The following is a 25,638-nucleotide window of genomic DNA, read 5'->3' on the forward strand; positions in this document are numbered from 1 at the left end:
TGAGGTTATTGATATTTCTCCCGGCAATCTTGATTCCAGCTTGTGTTTCTTCCAGCTCAGCGTTTCTCGTGATGTACTCTGCATAGAAGTTAAATAAGCAGGGTGACAATATACAGCCTTGACGTACTCCTTTTCCTATTTGGAACCAGTCTGTTGTTCCATGTCCAGTTCTAACTGTTGCTTCCTGACCTGCATGCAGATTTCTCAAGAGGCAGGTCAGGTGGTCTGTTATTCCCATCTCTTTCAGAATTTTCCACAGTTTATTGTGATCCACACAGTCAAAGGCTTTGGCATAGTCAATAAAACAGAAATAGATGTTTTTCTGGAACTCTCTTGCTTTTTCCATGATCCAGCAGATGTTGGCAATTTGATCTCTGGTTCCTCTGCCTTTTCTAAAACCAGCTTGAACATCAGGAAGTTCACGGTTCACGTATTGCTGAAGCCTGGCTTGGAGAATTTTGAGCATCACTTTACTAGCGTGTGAGATGAGAGCAATTGTGCGGTACTTTGAGCATTCTTTGGCATTGCCTTTCTTTGGGATTGGAATGAAAACTGACCTTTTCCAGTCCTGTGGCCACTGCTGAGCTTTCCAAATTTGCTGGCATATTGAGTGCAGCACTTTCACAGCATCATCTCTCAGGATTTGAAAGAGCTCAACTGGAATTCCATCACCTCCACTAGCTTTGTTCGTAGTGATGCTTTCTAAGGCCCACTTGACTTCACATTCCAGGATGTCTGGCTCTAGGTCAGTCATTACACCATCGTGATTATCTGGGTCGTGAAGATCTTTTTTGTACAGTTCTTCTGTGTATTCTTGCCATCTCTTCTTAATATCTTCTGCTTCTGTTAGGTCCATACCATTTCTGTCCTTTATCGAGCCCATCTTTGCATGAAATGTTCCTTTGGTATCTCTGATTTTCTTGAAGAGATCTGTAGTCTTTCCCATTCTAGACAAAATTACTTAATGAAGTATCAGCCAACAGAATTTGGCAATATATATAGAATATAACTATATAATTTTACTGAGTGGGGTTTATTTCAGCAGTGCAAAATTGGCTTAATAAAAAAAAAATCAATATAACTCAAAGACTAAAAGAGAAAATGGGCTTCCCTGATAGCTCAGTTGGTAAAGAATCCACTTGCAGTGCAGGAGGCACCAGTTCAATTCCTGGGTCGGGAAGATATGCTGGAGAAGGGATAGGCTACCCTCTCCAGTATTCTTGGGCCTCCCTTGTGGCTCAGCTGGTAAAGAATCTGCCTGCAGTGTGGGAGACCTGGGTTTGATCCCTGGGTTGAGAGGATCTGCTGGAGAAGGGAAAGGCTACCCACCCCAGTATTTTGGCCTGGAGAATTTCATGGACTGTGTAGTCCTTGGGGTTGCAAAGAGTCAGACACAACTGAGTGACTTTCACAAAGAAGAAGAAGCCGTATGTTTATCTGACTAGTTGCAGAAAAAAACATGATTAGGCATCCATTTGAAAAAAGAAACAACTACACTCTGGCACTATAAGTTGCCTTCCTCAACCCAACAGAGGGAATTTATGAAAAACCTACAGCTAAGATTAAGATTGGAAACAAGGTAAAGATGTCTGTGCTTACCACTTTTATTCAGCATTTTACTGGAGGTCCTAGCCTGTATGGTAAGGCAAGAAAAGAAACAAAAGACATGCAGATTGGAAAGGAAGAACTACAGGTTATTACTATTATTATAAATAATAATAAAGAGAATTATTATTCTTAAATAATATGAATTATCTTTCTAAAAAATCTTGTGGACTCTACAGAAGATTTAGTGAGTTTGGCTAGGTTGTAAGATACATGGACAATGTAAAACAGTCAATTGAATTCCTATATACTAGCAACCAACCAGTTGGAAAATAAGGCGATTTATAATACATCAAAAAACACAAAACACTTAGGGATAAATTTACCAAAATATATGCAAGGCCTAAACACTCAAAGTACAAAACACGTTGCTAAAATAAATAAGTAGAGAGGTATACTGTTGGGAGACAGCTCCCCATGGGTCTCTGTAGTTTTGTACTTGTTACAAGAGAGGCAGTGACAACCCTTTTAAACAGCTTTCTCCAGGATGTTTGTATAGCATAAAGCCTTGGGTGATCAAGTTAGTGACTCCTATCATAGCAGAGGGCAGATTTGCTTATAGGTCCAGTGTCATAAAGATAATGTCTCCCTTTGGACAAAGGGCAGGCGTGCTTCAGCCCATGAGAAACAATTCAGGTTCCTTAGGCTCAGGGTTCCTCAGTGTAAACCTGCTGCCTGCACAGCATACGCTTGGGCGCGTCTCCACGTCTGCCCTGTGGGACGCGGGGGCAACAAGGGGACCGAGACACACATGGCACTTCCGTTCCCTGCCGCGCTGGGTGTGATAAATCCCCTGTCTCTGTCCTAGGACTACCACATTGTCTTCCAGTCTCCACGAAACAGTGGCAGGCAGCTTTGTTAGCTTGCAAGGAGAGTCTAGAACCTGAACGGCCTCCCAGTTCTGGACAGTTTTAAGCCATAAGCCTGGAGTGCTGACAGAGATGTGGCTTCTTGAAAGAGGAAGGATGAGCTCCTTGAGGGCTGGGCTGGGGGATCTGCAAAGACTGGCCTCTGGCAGGGAATGCTCTCACCCACGTGGCGGGCAAGGGTGGCGGGGGGCAGGAGGAGTAGGACCCCTCCCGTGTTCTACCTCCTAGAATCTTCAGGGGCTGAGCTGAGAGGTGGCCTGGATGGTGCTTGCTCTGGTTGCTGTATACTCCACTCCATGGCCTTAGCCGAAAGGCAGTGGGGCTGTAGCTGCTGAGTCCAGGAGTCCCCCAAGCCAAGAGAAGGATCTCAGAAGTGAGGATTTGGGTGGACTGAAAACATTAGAAGTTTGTTCAGTTGAGCTGCAAGTGTGAGTGCATGAAACTGAAAGTAAATGCACTGTCAGGCCACCATCTCCCTCTGTGGCATGACCTCTCCTCCTTTAACACCTTGACTTCGGGTCTAAACCTGCTGGGGGAACTTCACGGAGAAGAGAGTCAAACTTAATGGCTGCATTGGATAATGACACCCAAGTCATCCTCCTCCTCGTTCTTTGTGGGGTGGAATGTTGAGAAACAGCTGACAGGGCTTGGACAAGGTTTGCAGTAGGAATGGGAAGCTGATGTGCCACTGTGTGTGGGCGGGGTGTAGTTGGTATTGATGTTTCAGCAAGCCTGTTCCATAAATGCCTTGTTCTGAAAGTGTGGGAGAGGGACTCTACTGACCAGGAAGAGCCTAATCTAGAGAAGTACTCATACTTTGGGATCCCCCAAACCCTAGTGATTTCCTCTGAGGTATAAGTTACTGCGATTGATGATGTTGCAATATGCATAAGGAACTCACCCAACTCAATAAGAAGATTAAAAACCCAAATCCTTTTTTTTAATTGGCAAAAGACTTAACACACAGGTACTTTAAAAAAGAAGATATACAAATAGGTAATATTCATGTGAAATGGTGCTCAACATATTAAGTCATCTGGAAATGGCAAATTAAAACCACGATGAGCTATCATTTCACACCCACTAGAATGGCTAAAGTTAAAAAGACTGACAAAACCAGTTGTTGATGAGGAAGTGGAGCAGCTGGAAATCCCATGCATTGCTGGTAGGTGTACAAAATGGTACAGCTAAGTTGGGAAATAGTCTGGCATATTTCATTCAAAGTTTAAAATTGTTGTTGTTTACTCACTAAGTTGTGTCTGACTTTTGCAACCCCATGGACTGTAGCCCACCAAGCTCCTCGGTTCCCAGGCAAGAACACTGAAGTGGGTTGCCAATTCCTTCTCCAGGAGATCTTTCTGACCCCAGGATCGAACCCGCTTCTGCATTGGCAGGCGGGTTCCTTACCACTGAGCTGTAAGGGAAGCCCAAAGTTAAAAGTAAATTTACCTTATGATCAAGTCCACATCTAGGTAATTATTCAAAAGAAATGAAAATATCTATTCACAAAAACCTCGAATGATTTTTAGCAATATTATTCATGATAGTCCCAAACAAGAAACAATCAAAATGTCCATCCACAGATGAATGGATAAACAAATTGTGGTAGATTCATCCAATGGAATATTACTCAGCAGTAAAAAGGAACTGAGCTACTAATAAGTGTAAGAATAAAGATAAATCTCAAAAAGCATGCTAAGGGGAGAGGCTCATCCTTTATACCATGGGTTTACATAATGTATGATTCCATCTTTGTGAAGTTCTAAAATGGGCAAAAAGGCAACACTAATCTAGTGAAGTTGTAGAATAGACCAGTGGTTGTGTAGAGTAGGAATTTGGGGGTAGAGGGTTGACTATAAAGAAGTAGATTTATTTTTTAAGGCAGTAACTTGTGTGATTAAAAGTATGGACTTTGGTATTGTAAAACATATCCTGAGTTTGAGTTCTGGCTCTATCATTTACAAGCTATGTGACCTTGGGCATAGAGTTTAACCTAAGTTTCCTCATCTGTAAAATGATGCATCTTGGAGTTGTTATCAGGATAGGTTAAATTATGCCATCACTGGTTGGTAGTAAATGCTCAATAATGATGATTAATTTTGTCAGTATTAATTTTTATTGGTGCTACTCAATTATAATTTGCCACTCATGTCTGTTAACTGTTAATCTTGGAATGGGTATTGCATTTTTATATTTTAAAAAAAAAGGGAAAAGAAAGAATTACTGATTAGGTTGCTATGAATCTTTGATGTACTCTGGGCAAATAACTTGTTTGGTGGTGGTGGTTTAGTCACTGAGTCGTGTACGACTCTTTTGTGACCCTGTGGACTGTAGCCTGCCATGCTCCTCTGTCCATGGGATTTCCCAGGCAAGAATACTGGAGTGGGTAGCCATTTCCTTCTCCAGGGAATCTTCCCGATGCATAAATCAAACCCACGTCTCCTGCATTGCAAAAGGATTCTTTACTGCTGAGCCAGCAGGGAAGTCCAAATAAGATATATAGTCAGTCATAAATATGAGATACTCTTTAATATGTGAAGATAATGGTACTCTTTTATTGGAAGTTTTTCATGACCTTTGGCTGAAAGCATCGCAGTTCTGATTTGTGATCTGCTTTATTATTATTATCATTACCTTCTTTTTTTTTCCTTTATGGGACCTGGTTGTATCCTTAAATGGTTCCCTTTTTGACATTCTAAGTAGCTGAGGAGGAGTTGAGAATCTTCTTCCCAAATAAAAATTTCTTCAATATGAAACTGATGGATCAAACTGGGGACCTATAACCCATTTGACCTGCAGTTGCTGAGGTGGCTTACTCTAGAAACTTCTTTCACATCAATTTGAGTATTTAATGGATTTTTATAAATGATATAGTAACCTCATTTTAGGACCTCTTTCAGTGGAGGTTCGACTATATTTTCTAATATCTGTTTTTATTTAAATCTTTATTTCCTTGTGCAAATCAGAAGTTTTCAAGTCTGGTTAGTAGGGAAGAAAAACCCAGAACTGGGAAGAAATAAGATGATCAGACATGTCAAAGATTAAAAGGTTTTATTTATGAGCAGGAATTGGAAAGGAGTTTCCTGTAATTATGTATTGCCTGAATGCAGTATACTTTTGGATTGAGACATGGTAAATGAGAATGTTTGCTTCTAGTTTTGTGTCTCATAGGACTTATATTTCAGATTCTTGAAGGTTGAGGATTTGTTGAAATGGTTTAACACAAATATGCATCAGGAATATCCCTCACTCAGCTATACATCAGTAGAAATTTTTGTTTGTCATTTGCATTTTTTCTTGGCTATTTTTTTTCTCTTATATCTGTTTTGAAACATAGTAATTTATTCATTTTTCAACTTTTATTGTAGCACCTGATCAACTTTCTCGAAGGAGAACGATCATGGAGGTGGTGCCAGCTGAGGTGAATAGTTTGCTTCCAGAGGAGATAATGGACACTGGTATAACTTTAGTGGATGATGATAGTATTGAGGCTGTTATTGTTTCATCCCCAATTCCCATGGAGACAGAACTGGAAGAAATTGTCAACATAAATTCTACTGGTGACTCTGCAGCCACGCCCATTTCCACGGAACCAATCACAGTGCACAGTAACCACACTACCCGAGTTGCAGTGAACACCACAGTCACTAAAGCAGATTCTAATACCACAGTGAAACCAGCTTTTCCAAGTGGCCTTCAAAAACTTGGTGCTCAGACTCCTGTGACTATATCAGCCAATCAGATTATTTTAAACAAAGTATCACAGACATCTGATCTTAAACTTGGCAATCAGACCCTTAAACCAGATGGACAGAAGTTAATTTTAACAACTTTGGGCAAGTCTGGTTCACCAATTGTTTTAGCACTACCCCATAGCCAACCCCAGGCTCAGAAAGTTACAACTCAGGCCCAGTCAGGAGATGCTAAGTTACCACCGCAGCAAATTAAAGTAGTTACCATTGGAGGGAGGCCAGAGGTGAAACCTGTCATTGGTGTCTCAGCATTGACCCCAGGAAGTCAACTGCTTAATACTACAACTCAGCCCTCTGTGTTACAGACCCAACAGTTAAAAACAGTACAGGTAAAAAAAAAAAGAGGGGGCTTCTTAATGAAAATGCATGTTAAATATTAAATTGATTCATAGTTTTATGTGTAGGGTGATTAAATGCATAGTTGTTACTGAATCCTCTTGAATGTGCTTTTAGTTAATTGTGTGGGTTTTTTTGTTTTTTGTTTTTTTGTAAAGTCTTTGATATGTCTAATGCTTTTGAAAATTTCTGCCAGAGAACTTAGAACTTAATTGTGGTTCAATTCCAATGTGTAGTGTATTTATAGCATTTTACTCATTTGGAAACACATTTTATTCTCAGTTGTAATTGGAGTCCAAGGATGCTCTGCTGGTGTAAAGATGGCAGAGTTGGTGCTGGGCTGTCAAAAAATCATTCAGACATGATATTTTCAGCTAACAGATGGCCCGAGTCTAGGAGAAGTGGCTGCGCTGAGAAACCGTTGGAGCCAGCAGTAGTCCAAACCAGCCAGTATGCGCCAATTTGGACTCTACTGTCCCCTGCATCACTCACATTTGCAGTGTAGAAAGACAGTGCCGTGTGATGGCAGGTTTAGAACTGGACCAACTGGACTTCAGTCACTTTTCTGCAGGACCGACTGTGCTGTGGAACTTTGGATAGGCTATTTATTTTCTCTGACTTTTTGACTTTAGCTCTAAGATGGCTATTTAATCATGATGAAACACGTAAGATCAGTACTTGGTATGGTTCTCAAAACACTGAAGATCTTTCAAAATGGTACCCATTGTTAGTATGAATAGAAACCCAAGCTGGAAGGTTCTCAGAACATATGTTAAGTGGTTGCCCATTTTTTTCGTGTCCAGGTAGGCCTTTTTAGGTCAGCACTATGCTTAGAAATACAACGATCCACTTAAAACCAGGGAACACAAATGCGTCTCCTGTTTTAAAGAGTTGGCTTTTAGAAAAAAGAAGGCATGAGAACTAAATGCATAAAAGGAAGGGAGGAAGGTTTGGAGAATTATCCACTCACAGCTGATACTAGAAAAAATGTTTTTGTTATTATGTTGGCAAAATAGAATCTTCTCGTGGGCTTTTTATTTAAGAACTTCGTACGATTTCTCAGACTTTATATATAATTTGCCCGTGTCCCTTTTGCCACTGTTAAACATTTAATGTTCTTTGCTCTCTCATTCACAGTCGTCTCTCACTTACTTCTGATTTCCTTTTACTTCTTTTGAGGAGGATCTCTTGAATGAGATCCTGTCGCCATCAGGCACCTTGTCCTCAACTTGTCCTTTTAAAAATCAGTTGTGAAACTTGTTTTTACTGGTTTACCAGAGTTTGTCTGGCTTTGGGGATGTGGATCATAGCCATGTTTATAAGATACTGATAATGTGAATCAGAATGTCATTTTTTTTCCCCATTTAATAGAGCAGTGTATACATACTGTTTGTAAGACCTGGGCACTTGTATCCACTAGTTTTCTTCTATAATCCCTCAAGTACCAACAATAAAAACGAAAACTGGGGTCTAATTGTTATAACTTCTCTTATTGTCATTACTTTTATAACATTTGATTCTATTTATTTAAAAAGAACTTCTATTTAAAAAGAAATGAAACCCCATTTAGAATGTTGTTCTTCTTGGCCAGTTATTTTTAGGCAACTCACATCTTTTCAGCTCATGAGTAGCCTCTAAAGCTCTGAGGCTCAGAAAACAAACAAACAAAAAGCTACATGCCTATCTGTATCCATTTTAGGTACCAGAGTATTTGGTTTAGTATTACATAATGTGTATGATCCTCTCACTTTTTTCCCCAGATGGTCCTCAGCATTGTCTTAAGTTTAATCGGATTGAAGCTGTTAGGGAGTGGACGACAGGAAAGGGTGGAAGAAGGAGACCCATCTTGAAAAATGAAGGAAAGAGGTGACAGTTGAAACCAGAGGCAGTAACAGAGATAGTTACACTTAATTACAGATACATAAACCCTTTCCTATAATTCTTCTGCATAGTATGTAAGGATAATAAATAATTAGCAGTCTTGAACAACATAACTCCTTATTAGTTCCTAAATCTGTACAACACAGTGCCCAAAATTACCTGCATGTATTATTTGATCACATATTTGTCAGTCTTATTTGTAAATTTCCTTTTCTGATTCATTTTTGTGTTAATCTGTTAATTAGATACATTTGTTTAAAAATGATCCTTTATGCTCTGTTTTATTTAATAAAAGTTAAGTTTCTCCTAGGGTAGTTTAATTCATGATACAAAAAGCAAGGTTCCTTAACAGAACTGGAAGTCCTTATTTTCAGCTATGCTCCATTAAAGAAACAAAACCACACAGGCAAGTTGAGATTGTTCATTTGAGTAATTAATGAGCTTTTGGTAGTATTGTTTACATTTTTCCCTGGTTGGTAAGTATTTGTATTGTTGTGTGATTGTGAAAATCAGTTAAAAATGGGGAAATACTTTAAGTTCCCAAACTGTAGCTAAGATTATTTTTTGCAAGATACAGATTTCCAAAAATATCAGTATCTCTGCCTCTTGAGATTCTTAATACTAAGTCAGTCGACAACCTATTCTAACTTATTTTAGAGTTCTAGGCCTGTAAATACATTTGGGAAATATTTTCCCTTTATGTCTCTAAAATTGCATCAGTTTTGTAAAGTACAATTATGGATTTATTTGGGTATGTCAGAGTTTTGCAGTCTGGATATTTTTTAATATGTAGTTGTAGATCTCTCTGGTTTGTTTTTTTAAAGGTGGTTTGTATTTCCTGTACATTTTGTTTTGTCAGTTATGTGTTCTGAGTGTAAGGAAGTAATTTATTCTAGATGTAAGAAAATATGTTTTTAAGTTTAATTTGTAGTTAGAGCACAAAGCTGATATTTACCTGGTTCTGTGATCAGTTGCAGCTTCTAGTATATTTTGTAATTTAAGTTGGTCATGTTTGTTCATTTTGAGTTATTATTTCCAATAATAGTACTTTCAGGGCCTCAATTTTCATATCTGTCAAAGGTAAAGTTAATATTTAATGTCCTTCCTGCTGTGAAAATTTGTGATTTGTGTCATTGCTAAATTTCTGCTTCTGGCTTTTAGAAAAAGCTTTTCTTTGCATACATTGATAATTTAAATATAAAAATATCAGTAACTCTACTTTCCTTGACTTGTGAAGAATTTTAGTTCAGGGCAACAATGTACCATGTATCATGTAAAATCAGATGTGAATAAAACATAGACTCTCCCTTAAAGAATTTACAGTCTAGTAAACTATAGTAAATCATATTTTATCAATAATATTTCAGAGGCTTCACCTTCAGAATAGTCTTTGTTTTGCCAAACATGTCTCTTTGTATCCTAAGGCATTAACTTGTGCAGTTCTTTACCTGCCCCTGATACATAGATCTAAAGTTGAAGATAAAGTCATAAGCCTATCTTTAATGTGTGTTTATATTTTGCTTCCAGGGGCCAATGAGATTATATTTACAGATGTCTTTATCATTTGCACTATGCTTTCTTAATGTATTCTACTCCATCTTTTATTATTGAATAATTTGTTATTTGGAAAAGAATACTGCTATGCCATTTTTTGGTTTCATTATTATTTAACATTTATTTTAAACATTATTTTTAAAAATTAATTTGGTTTTCATGATATGCATATGTCTCAGAGACTAAGATAAGGATTTGAAATAAAATTCAAAGGTATTACTACATAATGGCTTAAGGATGTGATATTAGTATTTGGGTGAATGGCTGCATTTTGAATGTTTTAAATATTAATACTGAGATATGTTTTTGTTAAATGAGCTGGTTTCACATGTACTTCTGTATATCAGTCTTGTCTCATTTTGATTGAGTAGGTGCTTTATAGAAAAATGGTTTTCATAGTTATTTATATATTTCAGATTGCTAAGAAGCCTCGAACACCAACCTCTGGTCCGGTAATCACGAAGCTGATCTTTGCAAAACCAATCAATAGTAAAGCAGTTACAGGACAGACGACTCAAGTGTCACCACCGGTCATTGCAGGTTATATTTCCTTATAGTTTGTTAAGCTAAATACTTCCTTTCCTTTTAGTTTTAAAAAAGGCTGCTCTACCACCTTGAAATGTTTCAGTGTTTATTACTATAAATCAAACTGGTTAATAACTGAGATATATTACACTTGTTAAATGTGTGCTTTAAGCCAAATGCCTTATCTCAAAATCAGTCTATCGCTTAGTGTCCTTAGTTTTTGGTATACCTTTGGGAGAGGTGACGCCTCAAACTCCGATCATACCAACTAACATTTGCATAATGTTTGCTGTGGGCCCCATGCTGTTCTTAGCTCTTAAAAAAAGAGTGATATATTTAATTCTCTGGCAATCCTATGGGGTAGGTTCTAGTAACATCCCCATTTTGCCAGTATGGGAACAGGCACTCAACTAGTAAATGGCCAAGTTGGGATTTGAATCCAGGCAGTTTGTCTCCAGAGCACAAGCTAAGTCTAATAAGTTTAAAGTAGTATATGTAATTGTATAGTATTCCATGGTTTCTGTTTGAATTTTTGGTTTCAGTGTTTTAATATTTTCTGTATGCAGTTCTCTTTGAAACAAAACATTGTGACGATAATAATTACTTCAGTGAGAACAGCATTTTAGTTGTATTACTTTTACCAGCAAATTCTTTAGTGTGGGCCAGTTCTTTTATTATATACATTTATATACATAAAATTTGTCATCACCAATAAAACCTCCAAAATCTTGATTTTGAGTATTTCATTCTCTTTATTGTTCTAGTTCATCTGCCTTTGTATTTCCAATCTGGCAATTCTTTTACTTTGAAATCTCTGATCTATTAATTCTTCCACTCGTTAATAATGAGTTCTTTCCTGTCCTTAAATTCATCTCTATTCAACACAGAGTTCATAACCCATCATTATTCTCCCTGAAAACACCATTGATTTTCTTTTCACTCTCCTTCCATACTGGCCCAGCTCTTTTATTTCTTCTTGACTGGGAGGTACCTCATTGCTTCTAGAGAATATCACACAGCCATGGTACTCCTGCTTAATCACTCAGTGGTGTCTGACTCTTTGCCACCCCAAGGGCTCCCCCGCCCATGGAGTTTCTCAGGCAAGAACACTGGAACTGGTTGCGGTTTCCTGCTCCAGGCCACGGTGGCTGGTCTTTAATTCAGAGCTATGCTAACATTACTCCTTTCACCATTTAGGAACTCATTTCTACTTTCCATTGTGCTAAGAGCTTATGGAAGCACCTCTGGGTGGTAGACTTTGACTAGAGATTTTCAAATGCTAATTACCCATTTCTACAATGTGTATTCTTTATGAAGGTACTTCAAATATTAACAAACCATCCCTGGGATATGTATTAAAGCCACCTAATATTGTCTTTCCCTGTTGACTCAGATGGTATAGAGTGCAGAAAACCTGGGTTTGATCCCTGGGTCTGGAAGATCCTCTGGAGAAGGAAATGGCAATCCACTCAAGTATTCTTGCCTGGAGAATCCCATGGACAGAGGAGCCTGGTGGGCTACAGTCCATGGGGTCACAAGAAGTTGGACACGACTGAGCAACTAAGCATTTTTATAACAGTAGGCAACTCTGAAGTCAGTGTCAAAGACTTAATCATTTTCCCAAGGCTTTGAATTATATGCAGGGAGGCTTCTCTTTTTTAGCAAGTGAGAAAAGGCCTTGGAGAGGTGGTGGTTAGAAGGCAGTGTTGGGTAAATTCTCTTTTTGTTCTTTTTCTTTTGGTCTTCAGTAGAGATTTGGGGTTATACAGGATGATTGTGTCTTGAGGGCTGTCATGGGAGCTAGGTATAGTCCCAGAGGAAAAATTGGAAAGGGTTTAGGTTTAGAGCTGCCTCAGGAACTGGGCTTCATTTGGCTGAAAGTGAGTAAGGCTTGGATATACTGGTGATAAAGGGACCACCAGACCCTTGGAAGGTAGGGTGGGTGGATAGGAGGACTGTCTCAGTGTGAAGTTCTTTACTATTTTTGAGTTTGAGAGCATCTCTTAAAACTTTTAATCACAAGTGGGGCAGGGGGAGTTGTATGCTAAATAATTGTGGTTTTTCAGAATTGTATCTGAGTGAATATTTGGTAATGTCAAGATTGTACCTCTCACATTTGACTGGAACGGATGTCATTGCTGGGTCTTTGGGTCATTTACAGTGTGTTCCACGCTAATCATAGCTTCACCTTTTAATTACAGACATTAGCCCTCCCAAAATGCATAGGGACAGACTTCTATTAAATTTCACTAGGGTTTTGGGCATTAAGTTCAGTTTGGAGGGATAATTTCAACTGGTAACTAGTATTTCATAGCTTTTAAAATTCATGTAAGCCAAATTTAAACCACCAAAATAGCTCTCCTGTTGAATTGTCTTATTGTGGCGATTCCATTGTCTTTAAGTTGTAGCCAATGATCTTTCAAACTACATTTAGACTGCTATTTAATGATTTTTGGGCTTCTCATGGAAGATGAATATCATTTTTCTTCCTTTCAGTTAAGATGAACTTAGTGTTTATAAAATTAATTTTTCTAAAATGCAAATCTTGTCACTCCTTGCTTAAAATTTCCTTGGTCACATCCATTTCTTTTCCATTTCCTGGCCTTAAATCATCAGGAATAGGTTCAAATGCCAGAGCTTGCTTAGCATTAAAGTCATTTGTTATCTAGTACATACCTTTTTCATTTTCACCTTCTGTTAGCTCCAGGCCTACTGATGTAACTTATTTCTAAGAGATCACCAAATTGATCATGTTCTTTTAGAACTTAGGCTCTTGGCAATGTTGGGTTTACCAGAAATGATTTTTGTTTTTGCTTTCCTCATGGCTAAGTCTTCCATTATCTTTGGATTATCTCCACTGTCTGGTAATTTTTTGATCCCTAGGTTAGCCAAGTACTTTTTCTCTGACCATCTCCTATATATTTCCATAAAACTTGGTTATACCCACCAAATACTTAACTTTAGACTTCTGTTAAATTTCACAGTGACTTAACATTTGTGTTAGTCTTGATGTATTGTAATACTTGGTTTGCTTACCTGTCTGTCTCCCTTACTACACTTAAGATTTCTCTCAATAGTAATTATGGATTTTGTTTGCCATTTAGTTTTTTAAAATTATTTTAAAGAATTGTGATAAATACACATAATATGAAATTGACCATTTTAACCATTGGTGGCTTTAAGTATATTCATGCTGTTATGCAACCATCAGCACTGTCTGTTTCTAGGACTTTTCATGTTGCAAAACTAAATCTCTGTATCCATTAAACTACAACTTCTCAATTTCTTCCTTCCACCAGCCCCTAGCAGAGACTTTTTGTCTCTATCAATTTGACTTTTCTGTGCATCTTGTATAGGGGGAATCAGACAGTATTTGTCCTTTTATGACTAGCTTTTTATGAGTCTCTGGTACCTACAGTTTCTGGTACATAGATGTCTTCAGTGAATGTGTATTGTTGAGTGAATATGTATATCATGGAGGCAGTGTGGTGTGGTATGTTGGAGGAGCTATTTGGAGACTTGGGTTTTGGTCATGGTTCTTCTATTAATTTTCTCCCTGATCTTGGGTAAATATATTTTCTGTTTCTCTTATTTCTTTCTATAAAACATTCATCATTTTATAGAACTATTGTATAGTTCTATAAAATAGAATAATATAGAATATTATAACCAATCACTTCACGTGACTTTTGAGATGGTTAAATGAGGTACAGAGGTCCTCATTGTCAGAGCTCCCAAGGTAACAAGTTGCTATATTAGAGCAAACTTGATCAATGTTAAAATATTTGATAATGAATTAATCTCTTTAGAATTAGTCCTGGCTCAGGTAAGCTAGCTCCTGCCTCCAGCCTGTCCCGTCTGCAGCTTTTTGGGTTATGTCTCTTGTTTCTTGGAGAATACCTACAGCAGAGTGTGAAAGGCCTTACAAATTGATTTCAGAGTGAAACTGTGACTTGTATACTTTTGTGCATCTATGTGAAGAGCCAAGGATAAATGGGGATTTGGACATTAATCAGGAGAAATGCTCTCTTGGTGAAAAAAAAGTAGCTCTTCAAAAGAGGATAATTTGAATTTTAAAGGATATAGAGGATTCTTGGGAAAATTGATGAAATCCTGAGATATTTTGTCAGAAATAATCTTCTGTGTCATCATGTGCCCATCAATAGGATGTGTCGTTGTGCTGCCATATTAATTTTCAGAGAAATCCTCTCTCCCTCAAATTCAACACTTTTCTAAGAGACAGTGTAGTTGAAGTTATAAACAGAATTTTTATGAAATATTAGCCAATAACTTTTAGAAGTTTTTGTTGTTGTTAATTACAATGACATTTTGGACCTTGTTTTAAATGTAATTCACTTTAAGTGGCCTTTTCTTTTCTTTTGATGTACTTAGCCAATTTTATTTTTCATTTTAATTTTTAAAATTCTACAAAATACTTTAACAAACCATAATCACATTTTATTACTTATAACAACCTTCTGACTTACTATTATTCCTTTGACAGATGATAGAATGCTTAAGGTCACATTGTTTTTATTTTTTACTATTTATTTATTTTTAAGTGATTGATGACAGCTTTATAATATTGGCTTGATTTCTGTCATACGTCAACATGAATTAACCACAGGTGTACATATGTCCCCTCCGTCTTAAATTTCCCTTCCACCTCCTGTGCATTCCCACCCCTCTAGGTTATCTCAGAGTAAGTGGCCTTTTTTGGTACCAGTTATCCTCAGGAATTGGAGATTTTATATTTTTTTATATATATATATATGTTTTCTGAAATGTATGTAATGCTTAACAAATAAGAAATTATAGTAACAGCCATAAAAATGAGCATTTTATAAAAATGTGTCTTTATTGGTAGTTTGTTTTTTTTTTTCCCCCTGAAAATAATGATTGTTGGGGCTTCAGGCTTATCCCACAGGTATTAGTTTTGGAAATCAGAACAGATAAACATGTTTCTTGAGGCAAGCTCCACGCTTGAGGGTGGCCTTCTAAAAATATTTGATACAGATTCATTCAGTTTCTATAGAATTGACTTATTTAGTTATGATGTCAGTCAGTTCAGTCACTAAGTCGTGTCTCAGTCTTTGTGACCGCATGGACTCCAGCATGCCAGGCTTCACTGTCCTTCACCATCTCCCAGAGCTTGCTCAAACTCATATCCAGCAAGTCAGTGATGGCCATCCAACCATCTCATCCTCTGTCATCTCCTTCTCCTCCTGCCTTCAATCTTTCCCAGCATCAGGGACTTTTCCAATGATTCAGTTCTTTGCATCAGGTGGCCAAAGTATTGGAGCTTCAGCTTCAGCATCAGTCCTTCCAATGAATATTCAAGGTTGATTTCCTTTAGGATTGACTTGTTTGATCCAAGACACTCAAGTCTTCTCCAGCACCACAGTTCAAAAGCATCAATTCTTCGGCACTCAGCTTTCTTTATAGTCCATCTCTCACATCCATACATGACTACCCGAAAAACCATGTTTTTGACTAGACAGACCTTTGTCGGCAAAGTAATGTCTCTGCTTTTTAATAAGCTGTCTAGGTTGGTCATAGCTTTTCTTCCAAGGAGCAAGCGTCTTTTAATTTCATGGCTGTAATCACCATCTGCAGTGATTTTGGAGCCCAAGAAAAGAGAGTCTCTCACTGTTTCCATTGTTTCCCCACCTGTGTGCCAGGAAGTGATGGGACCAGATGCCTTAATCTTAGTTTTCTGAATGTTGAGTTTTAAGCCAGCTTTTTCATTCTCTTTCACTTTCATCAAGAGGCTTTTTGATTCCTCTTCACTTTCTGCCATCAGGGAGGTGTCATCTGCATATTTGAGGTTATTGATATTTCTTCCAGCAATCTTGGTTCCAGCTTGTTCTTCATCCAGCCCAACATTTCTCATGATGTGCTCTGCATATAAGTTAAATAAACAGGGTGACAATATACAGCTCTGATGTTCTCCTTTCCCAATTTAAAACCAGTGCATTGTTCCATGTCAGGTTCTAACTGTTGCTTCTTGACCTGCATACAGATTTCTCAGGAGGCAGGTAAGGTGGTCTGGTATTCCCATCTCTTTAAGAATTTTCCACAGTTTGTTGTGATCCACACAGTCAAAGGAGTTGATCAACACAGAGGGGTTTTGGTAGGGTTTGCTGGGATTTATTTTTTTTTTTAGCCTAGTTATGATGTAAGTCAGGCTAGAAAAACCCTAGCAAAACTCTCAGCTGAAATTCACTAAGGAATATGTCTGTAATATAAAATGCAATCATGAAGTAAAAGAAATTTTTAAAAATATATTTATTTAAAATAATTTTAAAATTCATAAATGCCTGGTAAAATTTAACTCATTTAAAAAAAAATTTATGTCTACTATTACATTGCTATTAGTAATAGCCCTGAAACTCTTACATGCTGGTTTTCTGTTAAGTCCCATCTTTTTTTTCCTCTCTTTTCCCTCTTTTTCCTTCCTCTCACCTCTCGTTCATCTCTAATAGTTGTTTTGTTGTTCAGTACTGCTCTGAGTCACGTTCGGCTCTTTGTGACCCCATGGACCAGGCTTCTTTGTCTGTCCTTCATGGTCTCCTGGAGTTTGCTCAGACTCATGTCCATTGAGTCAGTGATGCCATTGAATCACCTCATTCTCTATTGCCACCTTCTCCTCCTGCCCTCAAATCTTTCCCAACATCAGGGTCTTTTCTAATGAGTCAGCTCTTCACATCAGGTGGCCAGAGTATTGGAGCTTCACTATTATTCCTTCCAATGAATATTCAGGGCTGGTTTCCTTTAGAATTGACTGGTTTGATCTCTTTGCTGTCCAAAATCATAGCATCTAAAGGGATCTTGGAGATAATTTAGTTATCTACCCTCTCTGTTTCTTGATGTTTGAGTTTCCTCTTCAGCCAGTGGATTCGATTATCCAGCATCTATTTCATACACCTTCAGTGAGTAGGAACTCACTCATATTAAAACAGTCATTTCAACTAGAAATTTTTGTTGGAAGTTCTTCCTTACTGATAGACTGAAAATTTTCTGTTCCTATATATTAGTGCTATGCAGCTTATAGATAACAGATGGTGCTCTGATCCTTCAGCCTGACAGCCTGGATCAGTCAGGATAACCTTGGTTTTTCTGCCATAATAAAAGTCTAAATCTCAGAAGTTAAAGAAGCTTTATTTTAGATTTTTACTTCAGGGTTATCTACATGTCTGTTGTGGGTTCCAAAGGGGTGGGTCTCTTGTCATCATGGTCACTCAAGGACCCAGGCTGACAGAGAAGCCACCATCTCAGCTGTGGAAGAAGAGAGAGCCTGGCAAGATCTTGCATAGGCAGTAAATGATACACATCACTTCTGCTCACAATCTGTTGGTCAGAACTAGTCATATGGCCCTAATCTCACCACAGGGAAGAGGTGGGGGTAGGAAGGGCAGTCCTACTGTGTGCCCAGAAGGGTGAATGGCACCATCGCTCAGTCTTTCAGGAATTTGGAGGAGTTGTCATGTCTTTGTAATCCTCTCCTACCTAGGATAAAAATTCCTAATATTTCAACTCATCGTCTAATTTCCAGTTCCATTAGTCATCCAGACACAGTTTAGTTTTTCTGTGTTGTTCTAGAAGTGTATTTCCAGACTGTTCAAGTTAGCCCAGTAACTGTCTGTTTTGTACATGTGGACTTAGATCATACGCTGAGGTTTAAGTTCAAACAGGAAGCAGCTGAGGTAGAGAACAGAGACTGAAGCTTTAAGGCTTGGATTCACGTCCTGACTTTGGGAGCCCCTTTCACAGGACATACTGCATAGTTTTCTGAGCCCATTTTCTGATAGGTATCACTTCACAGTATTATTGCTGAGGCCCTTCTCTGGTGGTCCAGTGGCTGGGGCTCAGTGCTTTCACTGCAAGGGTGTGGCTTCACTCCCTGGTTGGAGACTGAGATCCCAAGAGCAGGCCATAAAAACCACACAAAACAGTTTTGATGAGAATGTGAGCAGAGGTGTTTTTGTGGACTTTCATAAGGTGGTATTAAGATGCTAAGTGTTACTAAAAAGCATTGTTTTGTTTCTTTGTGTCTAGGTTCATCGTAGTTCATTAGGTTCACCATGGTTCATTAGACCTCCTTACGTGTTTCAGTTCATACGTGGCTACATGTGAAGTATTGAGCATATGTACTGCAGTGGGTGTAAATCATCACCACATTCGTTTTTATACAATTATTGAAAAAAGTCAAACTGATGTGCTGCCTCTCATTTGCAGGTAGGGTTCTTTCACAGTCTACTCCGGGGACTCCATCAAAGACCATAACAATATCTGAAAGTGGTGTTATTGGATCAACTTTAAATTCTACAACACAGACACCAAATAAAATAGCCATCTCACCTTTGAAATCGCCAAATAAGGTAAAAAAAAAAAGAATTAGCCACAAATGCCAAGTATTGTGGTTAAAGACTTTATTTATATTCCCAAACAATTAATAGGTATTTGGTGAATACCAGATTTAGTAATCAAGAATGTATGACAGATAAAAAACTTAACTCTAAACGCATAGTAACACAGTAGTCATTTTGCATGCTAAGATGATTTCCATGGCCCATGTGAGTGTGGGTACAACATAAATCTTTTGAATGAAGTATTTTATGTAAGTATGTGATTCCTCTTCACTTTATATTTGTGCACAATTATTTTCTTTGGGTCAGTCACATACATAGTGATTATAAAATGCTAAATGCAGGTTTTTTGAAAATAGGGTATTGATGTCTTCTGCTTAAGCTGTCCTTGATTTTACAGAGAGCTGAGAGTTTGCTGGGTAACAGCACCCAGAGTACTAGAAATTGCCATCAAATGTTGGTTAACATATTATTGGGTTAATACAGTTCATGGAAAGCATTTGAAAACTTGTCATAATTTGTTTCATTTTAACAGTGTGAAGTACCTGTCATTTTAGGTGAAGTAGGTAGTCTTAGCTCACTTTCCTAAAACGTACAGATGTCATTATACAGCGCAGCATTTTGCAAAAAGCATATTTGATGGATATGTTCAAGGGAAAAGCCAGGAATCTACTCTGTAAGGTGCCACCCTTGGGATTCCGGAAACACACTCCCATTTGTACCTGCCTTTTCATGAATAGAATGAACATTAAATGTTTGCCTTACATGGTTAAAAAGTCTAACTGTTGGCTTCTGTTTCAGTAAGACTTGACTATAAGGTATAAATATGGTGTCTATTACAGTTTGTTAAAATGATCTCCTACCTGCATAATAATACAGATAATCATTTACTTAAATGAAATGAATTGAACAGAAATTTTGAGTGCTCACTGCGTGTTCTTCATAGTGATACGCTAGGCTTAAAAGCATAGATAAGCTTGAAGTTTCAGGTAGTTCAGTAGGCAAGTTAGTCTTAAAAGTTAAAAATTACTCTACAGGATTGTCACGGTTAAAAGTGGATTGATGAGCCCCATTGAATGTGTCAGGGGTTTTTGTACAAAGGCTGCTGTTCTGAAAGGTCTTAACCTTAAAGGTGGTTTGGGCCTTGGCTGTGCGTGGATTGAGGTAATACTTTACATGAAAGCATAGAAGCACGGCCCATGTGTAAATGTAGTGTAGGGAGCTACATTGCTTTGGTAGTGTGAAAGCTGAGGGTGCTAAGATTAGAAGCAAGGTTGCGCTACCCTCAGGGGAGTTTGGATTTTACTGTTCTTAAAGACTTGCTGTGACTTCCTATTGCTTCTAGGACAATGGTTCTCAACCTTGTCTGCACATTAGAGTCATTTGGGGAACTCTGATAAATACCAGGGCCTGGTTCTTATCCCGAGGGCCTCTGTTTTAATTGGTCTGGAGTTAGGCCTGGTATCAGGAATTTTTACACTACGTGATTCTGAAGGGGCAGCCTAGATTGAAAACAACTGCTGTGGGATGATATGAAATTTACATTTTTAAAAAGATGACTCTTGTAGCATAATGAAAGATAGGTTGGAGGAAGGTAATCCTGGATTCTAGCAGAGACCAGGTAGGTTAGTTATTCTCAATCTTGGCTGCACTTGCGAAGCGCCTGGGGACCTCTTGGAAAACCTCATGGCTGGCCTCTGCCTGATCCCATTTAAATCAGTCTCTGGGCTGGGGCCTAGGTATTAAAAATAATATTTAAAAAATTTAAGGTGTAGGCCACACAACATTGTAAAGCAATTATACTCAAATTTAAAAATAATAATAATAAAGTATAGGCCAGGGTAGAGAATCATTAAATTAGATTGTTATAGTACTTCAGATTTGAGCTAGATTAGTAGCTCAAGGGCCAGGGAGAAGAGATGTGTTTAAGACATAATGACCAGATGCCAGGGTCTTCGGAAGAGGGAGACTCTGGGGGATGACTCCTAGATTCCTAACTTGAGTAACGAGGGTAGGTGGTGGCACTGTGGACTGGTATATGGGCCGTATCTGATCGCATACAAGTAAGAACTTGCGTTATTTTCCTTTTATCCTTGACTTTAGCCCCGTTGAATCTTCCTTCCCTGCCTCTTTGACAAGACATCATTTTTACTATAAGAATGAGCCTTATTGCAATGATTAAATTCAAAGTTATGAAAAGTCTACTCCAAATCTTACATCCAGTTGCGTGGAGGTAACTTACACCTAATCATGACTCAGGGTCCATGCAGTGGAGGGGCATTGTGTTTTACTTCACTCTTCCACTTCCTCCCTCTTTCTGCGTTGGGCTTCTGATTGGCAGGAAGATTAGAAGAGAAAGGACAGAGTTCTACGTGATGGGACTGTTGCAGTCCAGCTGCCGGCACCCTTTGTGGCTGGTGTCCAAGCGTGGCCTTGAGCGTTGTGCGTTTAGGACGGTTTCTGCAGGCCCCGTGGTGCGCCCACATTGCCCGGGTTCCTGTCTGGAACACACCCCAACGGCCTTTGGCAGTCTTCTCGCCCTCTTTTCCTCGTGTAGTCCACCTACAGCCTGTTACTGCTGAGTATCCTTCATCTAGATGGCACATGTCTTTGGCCTAGCAAATGCTTTATCCCTTCCACAACATCTCTTTGGCTAATGGGAAACCTATAGAACCCGGTGGTAGAAGCATAGCTCATCTGTGGTCCTCTGTGTCTTTGCTCTGTTGTTTTGAAGCTCCTTCCAACCTCTTTTTTAAAAATTACTTATTGATTGATTGATTTTACCTTTGGCTGTGCTTGCCAGCTTTCTCTAGCTATGGTGAGCAGAGACTATTCTTCACGGCAGTGAGCGGACTTCTCACTGCTGTGGCTTCTCTTTTGCAGAGCACAGACTCTGGGCACACAGGCTTCAGTAGTTGGAGCTCATGGGCTCAGTAGTTGTGGCTTTTGGGCTTAGTTGTGCTGAGGCATGAGGGATCTTCCTGGACCAGGGATCAAACCCATATCCCCTGCATTGGCAGGCAAATTCTTATCTACTGTACCACCAGAGAAGTCCCTCCATCTAACCTCTTGCTTTTTACAGGCTGGGACCCATGTTCACATAAGGCCTAAATTCCTGGGGATGTATGTCAGGTCCTTCTGGTGGCTACACTCAAATGGGCTTAAGAGTTCCTTTATCTCAGTATATCGCCAGCCAAAGATTGAGATGTCAAGTTTCCCAGTCTGTCCCAGAGATTTTCTGGGGGAACCCCTGCCCTTGTTCTCACTAAGATGTAAAGCCCTGTTGTCTATGTTTATGAATTCACTTCTGTTTCTAGTCTGCTTTGTTTCATTTTCGATAGGCAGCAGGTGGATAATAGGGGTACTATGTTTTAGCAACTCACTCTGGCATGGATGGTTTGTTCTTTTTAGAGAATAGGGGGGTTTATCATTTGCCGTTCTCACTAGAGCCACATTTTAAGACAGGAGAGAACTCCCATTATCCCTTTATCCTAGAGAGGAAATACAGAAGGAATAGCCAGTTTGTGCAAAAAGATATTGTTTAGCTCTTGGAGCTGTTTGTCATTGAAATGCCCACTGCCTGTCTAAAGGAGCATGTCCATTAGGAAGCTGAATATAGGTGGTGGCTATAACTGTGCAGATGGATGAAGTCAGCCAGGGAGCATGAGGTTGTGTGTGGAGTGAAAAGAAAGGCAGGACTGAACCACAGAATATGAAGAGTGGGTAGAAGAAAAGAAGCCAATGGAAGAGAAGGAATAAGACAGGTAGCATGAGAAACTTAAAAAAGTGGGAAGGGAAGATGGTCTCAAATTTCAAATGTTAAGAAGAATCAATCAATTAAGACAAAGACTAAAAAAATCAGGATTTGCTGGAGATGTCCTTGCTTCCATTAATCTAAAGTGATCAAAAGAAACCTCAAACACCGATACTTCCTTCCCTGCCAGCACTCACAATCTGACCATCATCTTCCTTGAATCTGCCAGGACTTTTCTCATTATTTATTCCTATTTATATGGTACTGGCTATCATCAAAAGAGCCAGACTCCTCGATTACCTTTCCTTTCTCACATCTGATCTCCTTGAAGTCGTCAGTATCTTCTGTCTCCTTACCCGCTGCCGCTGCTGCTGCTAAATCGCTTCAGCTGTGTCCGACTCTGTGCAACCCCATGGACGGCCTTCCACCAGGCTCCCCCATCCCTGGGATTCTCCAGGCAAGAACACTGGAGTGGCTTGCCATTTCCTTCTCCAGTGCATGAAACTGAAAAGTGAAAGTGAAGTCTCCTAGTCGAGTCTGATTCTTCAAGACCCTGTGGACTGCAGCCTACCAGGCTCCCCCGTCCATGGGATTTTCCAGGCAAGAGTACTGGAGTTGGGTGCCATTGCCTTCTCCGCCTTACCCACTACCCACCCCCAACTCTTGAAACCCTCCCACCATACCCTATCTGGGGTTCACAAGCAAAATAATCCCCTAAGCCCTCAACCTCTTCACCGAAGATTGCTTTATCTTTTTCTCTAACGGGTACCTGACTCTTCCTGATGGCACTGTTTCCCCTGCAGACCTCCTGAGTGCGGACTGTGCTTCCACCCCACCATCAAGCCTGGAAGGGGGGACCTATTACGTGTCCAGATGTCTGTTTTGTTCCTGTTCTGTTCTTTTTAAAGTGCATGCTTGCATGCTGAGTCACTACAGTCATGTCCAACTCTTTGCGGTCCCATGGGCTATATCCTGCCAGGCTCCTCTGTCCATGAATCCTGGGATTCTCCAGGCAAGAATACTGGAGTGGGTTGCCATTCCCTTCTTCAGGGGATTTTCCTGACCCAGGGATCAAACCCGTGTCGCTTACTTCTCTTGCATTGGCAGGTGGGTTCTTTACCACTGCCACTACGCCAAAAGTGTGTATGTATCTCAATTTTAAAGCTTCTTGGACCTCTGATTTATTGTCTTTTATTTTTGGAAAACTTTAGACTATATCTCTTCAACTCTTCCTTCTGCCTCATTCTTTCTTTCTCTTCATTGTAGGACTTTGGTTTCAAAAGGGCTAGACTGAGATCGTTCCGAAGCTCTTGGATGCTCTGTTCTGCTCCCTCCCCACTTTTTCTTTGTTTCACTTGGGTCATTTCTATTGACCTGTCTTCCAATTAATTGATTCTTTCCTCAGTTGTGTGGAATCTACTTAAGGGCCCACTGAAGGACTTCATCCCTAATAATTGCTTATCGTATTTCTGTCATTTTCATTCGGCTCTTTTTTATGGTTTCCGTCTCTCTACTGACACTCCCCTCCGTTCATTGCATGTTGTTTTCCTTTCCCGCTAGGCCTGTTAACATTTTGATCATAGTTATTTTAAAGTCCTTATTGGATGGTTGCAGCATTCAGGTTATCTTTAAGTCTGGCTTTCATTTTAGAATGCCATCTGGGCCTTTTTTTTTTTTTTTTTAAAAAAGCTTATACATCTAGAATGGGGTATCTATTAAAGGTGAACAACTTAGCACAAGCACTGAAGCTGGGTTGTTGATTTTTAACAAACCTGGTTAGAAAGACTTCAGGACAGTTAAATTTTTGGATATCTGAAGTTCAGAAAATAAATATTTGTAGAGTGTGGGTCCGGGACAATTGGATCAAAGAAACAAGGGTTAGAAACCTCAAAACACTTTCTTCTCACTAATTTGGTCTTACAAGTAAATATTCTTAAAATGTAAGGCCTGGTCACCCTTTACCTGATGTTGATGGATGGGTTCTTTTTTTTTTCCCCTGACTGTCTTTATAATGAACACAAATACATTTTCATAATATCCTGCTCTTTACCTTTAAAAGTCTCTGGAAGTTATCCTGGACATCCTTGAAACTACCTTATTCACACTCTTGTCGGTTTTTCTCTCCTACCCAGGGGAGTGTTCCTCTTTTTTGGCCTTATTTGGCAAACAGGGAAGATCTGTTGGTAATTGAATCATCACATAGCCATTTAGGATGCAGAATGTACTTCAGTTCCAGGGGAGGAATTTCAGAGCATAAGCTGTGTACAAATGAAAAGTTTCTTATTCCCCTGAAATCTATGACCAGTACAACTTCTTGAACTCTTTCTACTTCCGAGCCTTCTAGCATGGGTAGAATTCTGTAAAGCTTCTTCTATAATTAAACTCTAGACTCAACATTTTACTATAGTTGCATTATCGTTTATTTACCCATCCTTCTCTCCATTAATCATCTTATTTTTAAAATGCATTTCAAAGTAAGTTGCACATATTCAGTATACTTCTCCCCCCATATTCCAAGCATACCATTAACTAGAATTCTCTGTTTGTTTAGAGGGTTTTCTTTTTCGTTTTGAGGAATAATTCACATATACTGAAATATGCATATCTTAAAGGTACAAATATGCAAATCTTAAACATTTGGATGTTTTCAGCTTAAATGTATACATCTATACAACAGAAAAGTCCTCTGTGAAGATAAAGAACATTATCACCACCATAAGAAGTTAATAATTTTAAAAATGTTTTTTCCTATTTCTGAACGTATTACAGTAAACAGTGCATGTGTCATTTGGTAGGTTTTGGTCGTATTTCCTAGAAACTGATAAAACAAATGACTGCGGATTATTAAAAATTGGTTTTCTAGTACTTCAGAGAGTTTCCAGTTTTCTTTTCCTACTAAACTGAAGGAGGACATAAGTAAGTTTATAGGTCATTAGAAATAATTTTTGATGGTAGAATACAATGTGATTTTGGGTACAAAATTCAGAAGGAAT

At 38.9% G+C, this 25,638-nt stretch overlaps 1 protein-coding gene across 13 annotated transcripts in view; it reads left to right on the top strand.

Moving 5' to 3' along the window:
* The window catches only part of LIN54 (lin-54 DREAM MuvB core complex component), a 64,093-nt gene that overhangs the window by 9,133 nt on the left and 29,322 nt on the right, over positions 1 to 25,638 (top strand). For 7 of the 13 annotated variants that reach the window (XM_006074448.4, XM_006074446.4, XM_044945713.2 and 4 more), the window contains 3 exons: positions 5,843 to 6,555; positions 10,414 to 10,537; positions 18,761 to 18,903. In XM_006074448.4, the coding sequence (XP_006074510.1) occupies positions 5,875 to 6,555; positions 10,414 to 10,537; positions 18,761 to 18,903 (948 nt within the window). In that variant the 5' untranslated portion in view covers positions 5,843 to 5,874. Of the gene's footprint in view, positions 1 to 5,842; positions 6,556 to 10,413; positions 10,538 to 18,760; positions 18,904 to 25,638 lie in introns of those variants that run through there. The other 6 variants (XM_025289804.3, XM_025289803.3, XM_044945716.2 and 3 more) reach the window with 2 other exon arrangements.

Source organism: Bubalus bubalis, chromosome 7, assembly GCF_019923935.1.
Source record: "Bubalus bubalis isolate 160015118507 breed Murrah chromosome 7, NDDB_SH_1, whole genome shotgun sequence".
NCBI lineage: Eukaryota > Metazoa > Chordata > Mammalia > Artiodactyla > Bovidae > Bubalus > Bubalus bubalis.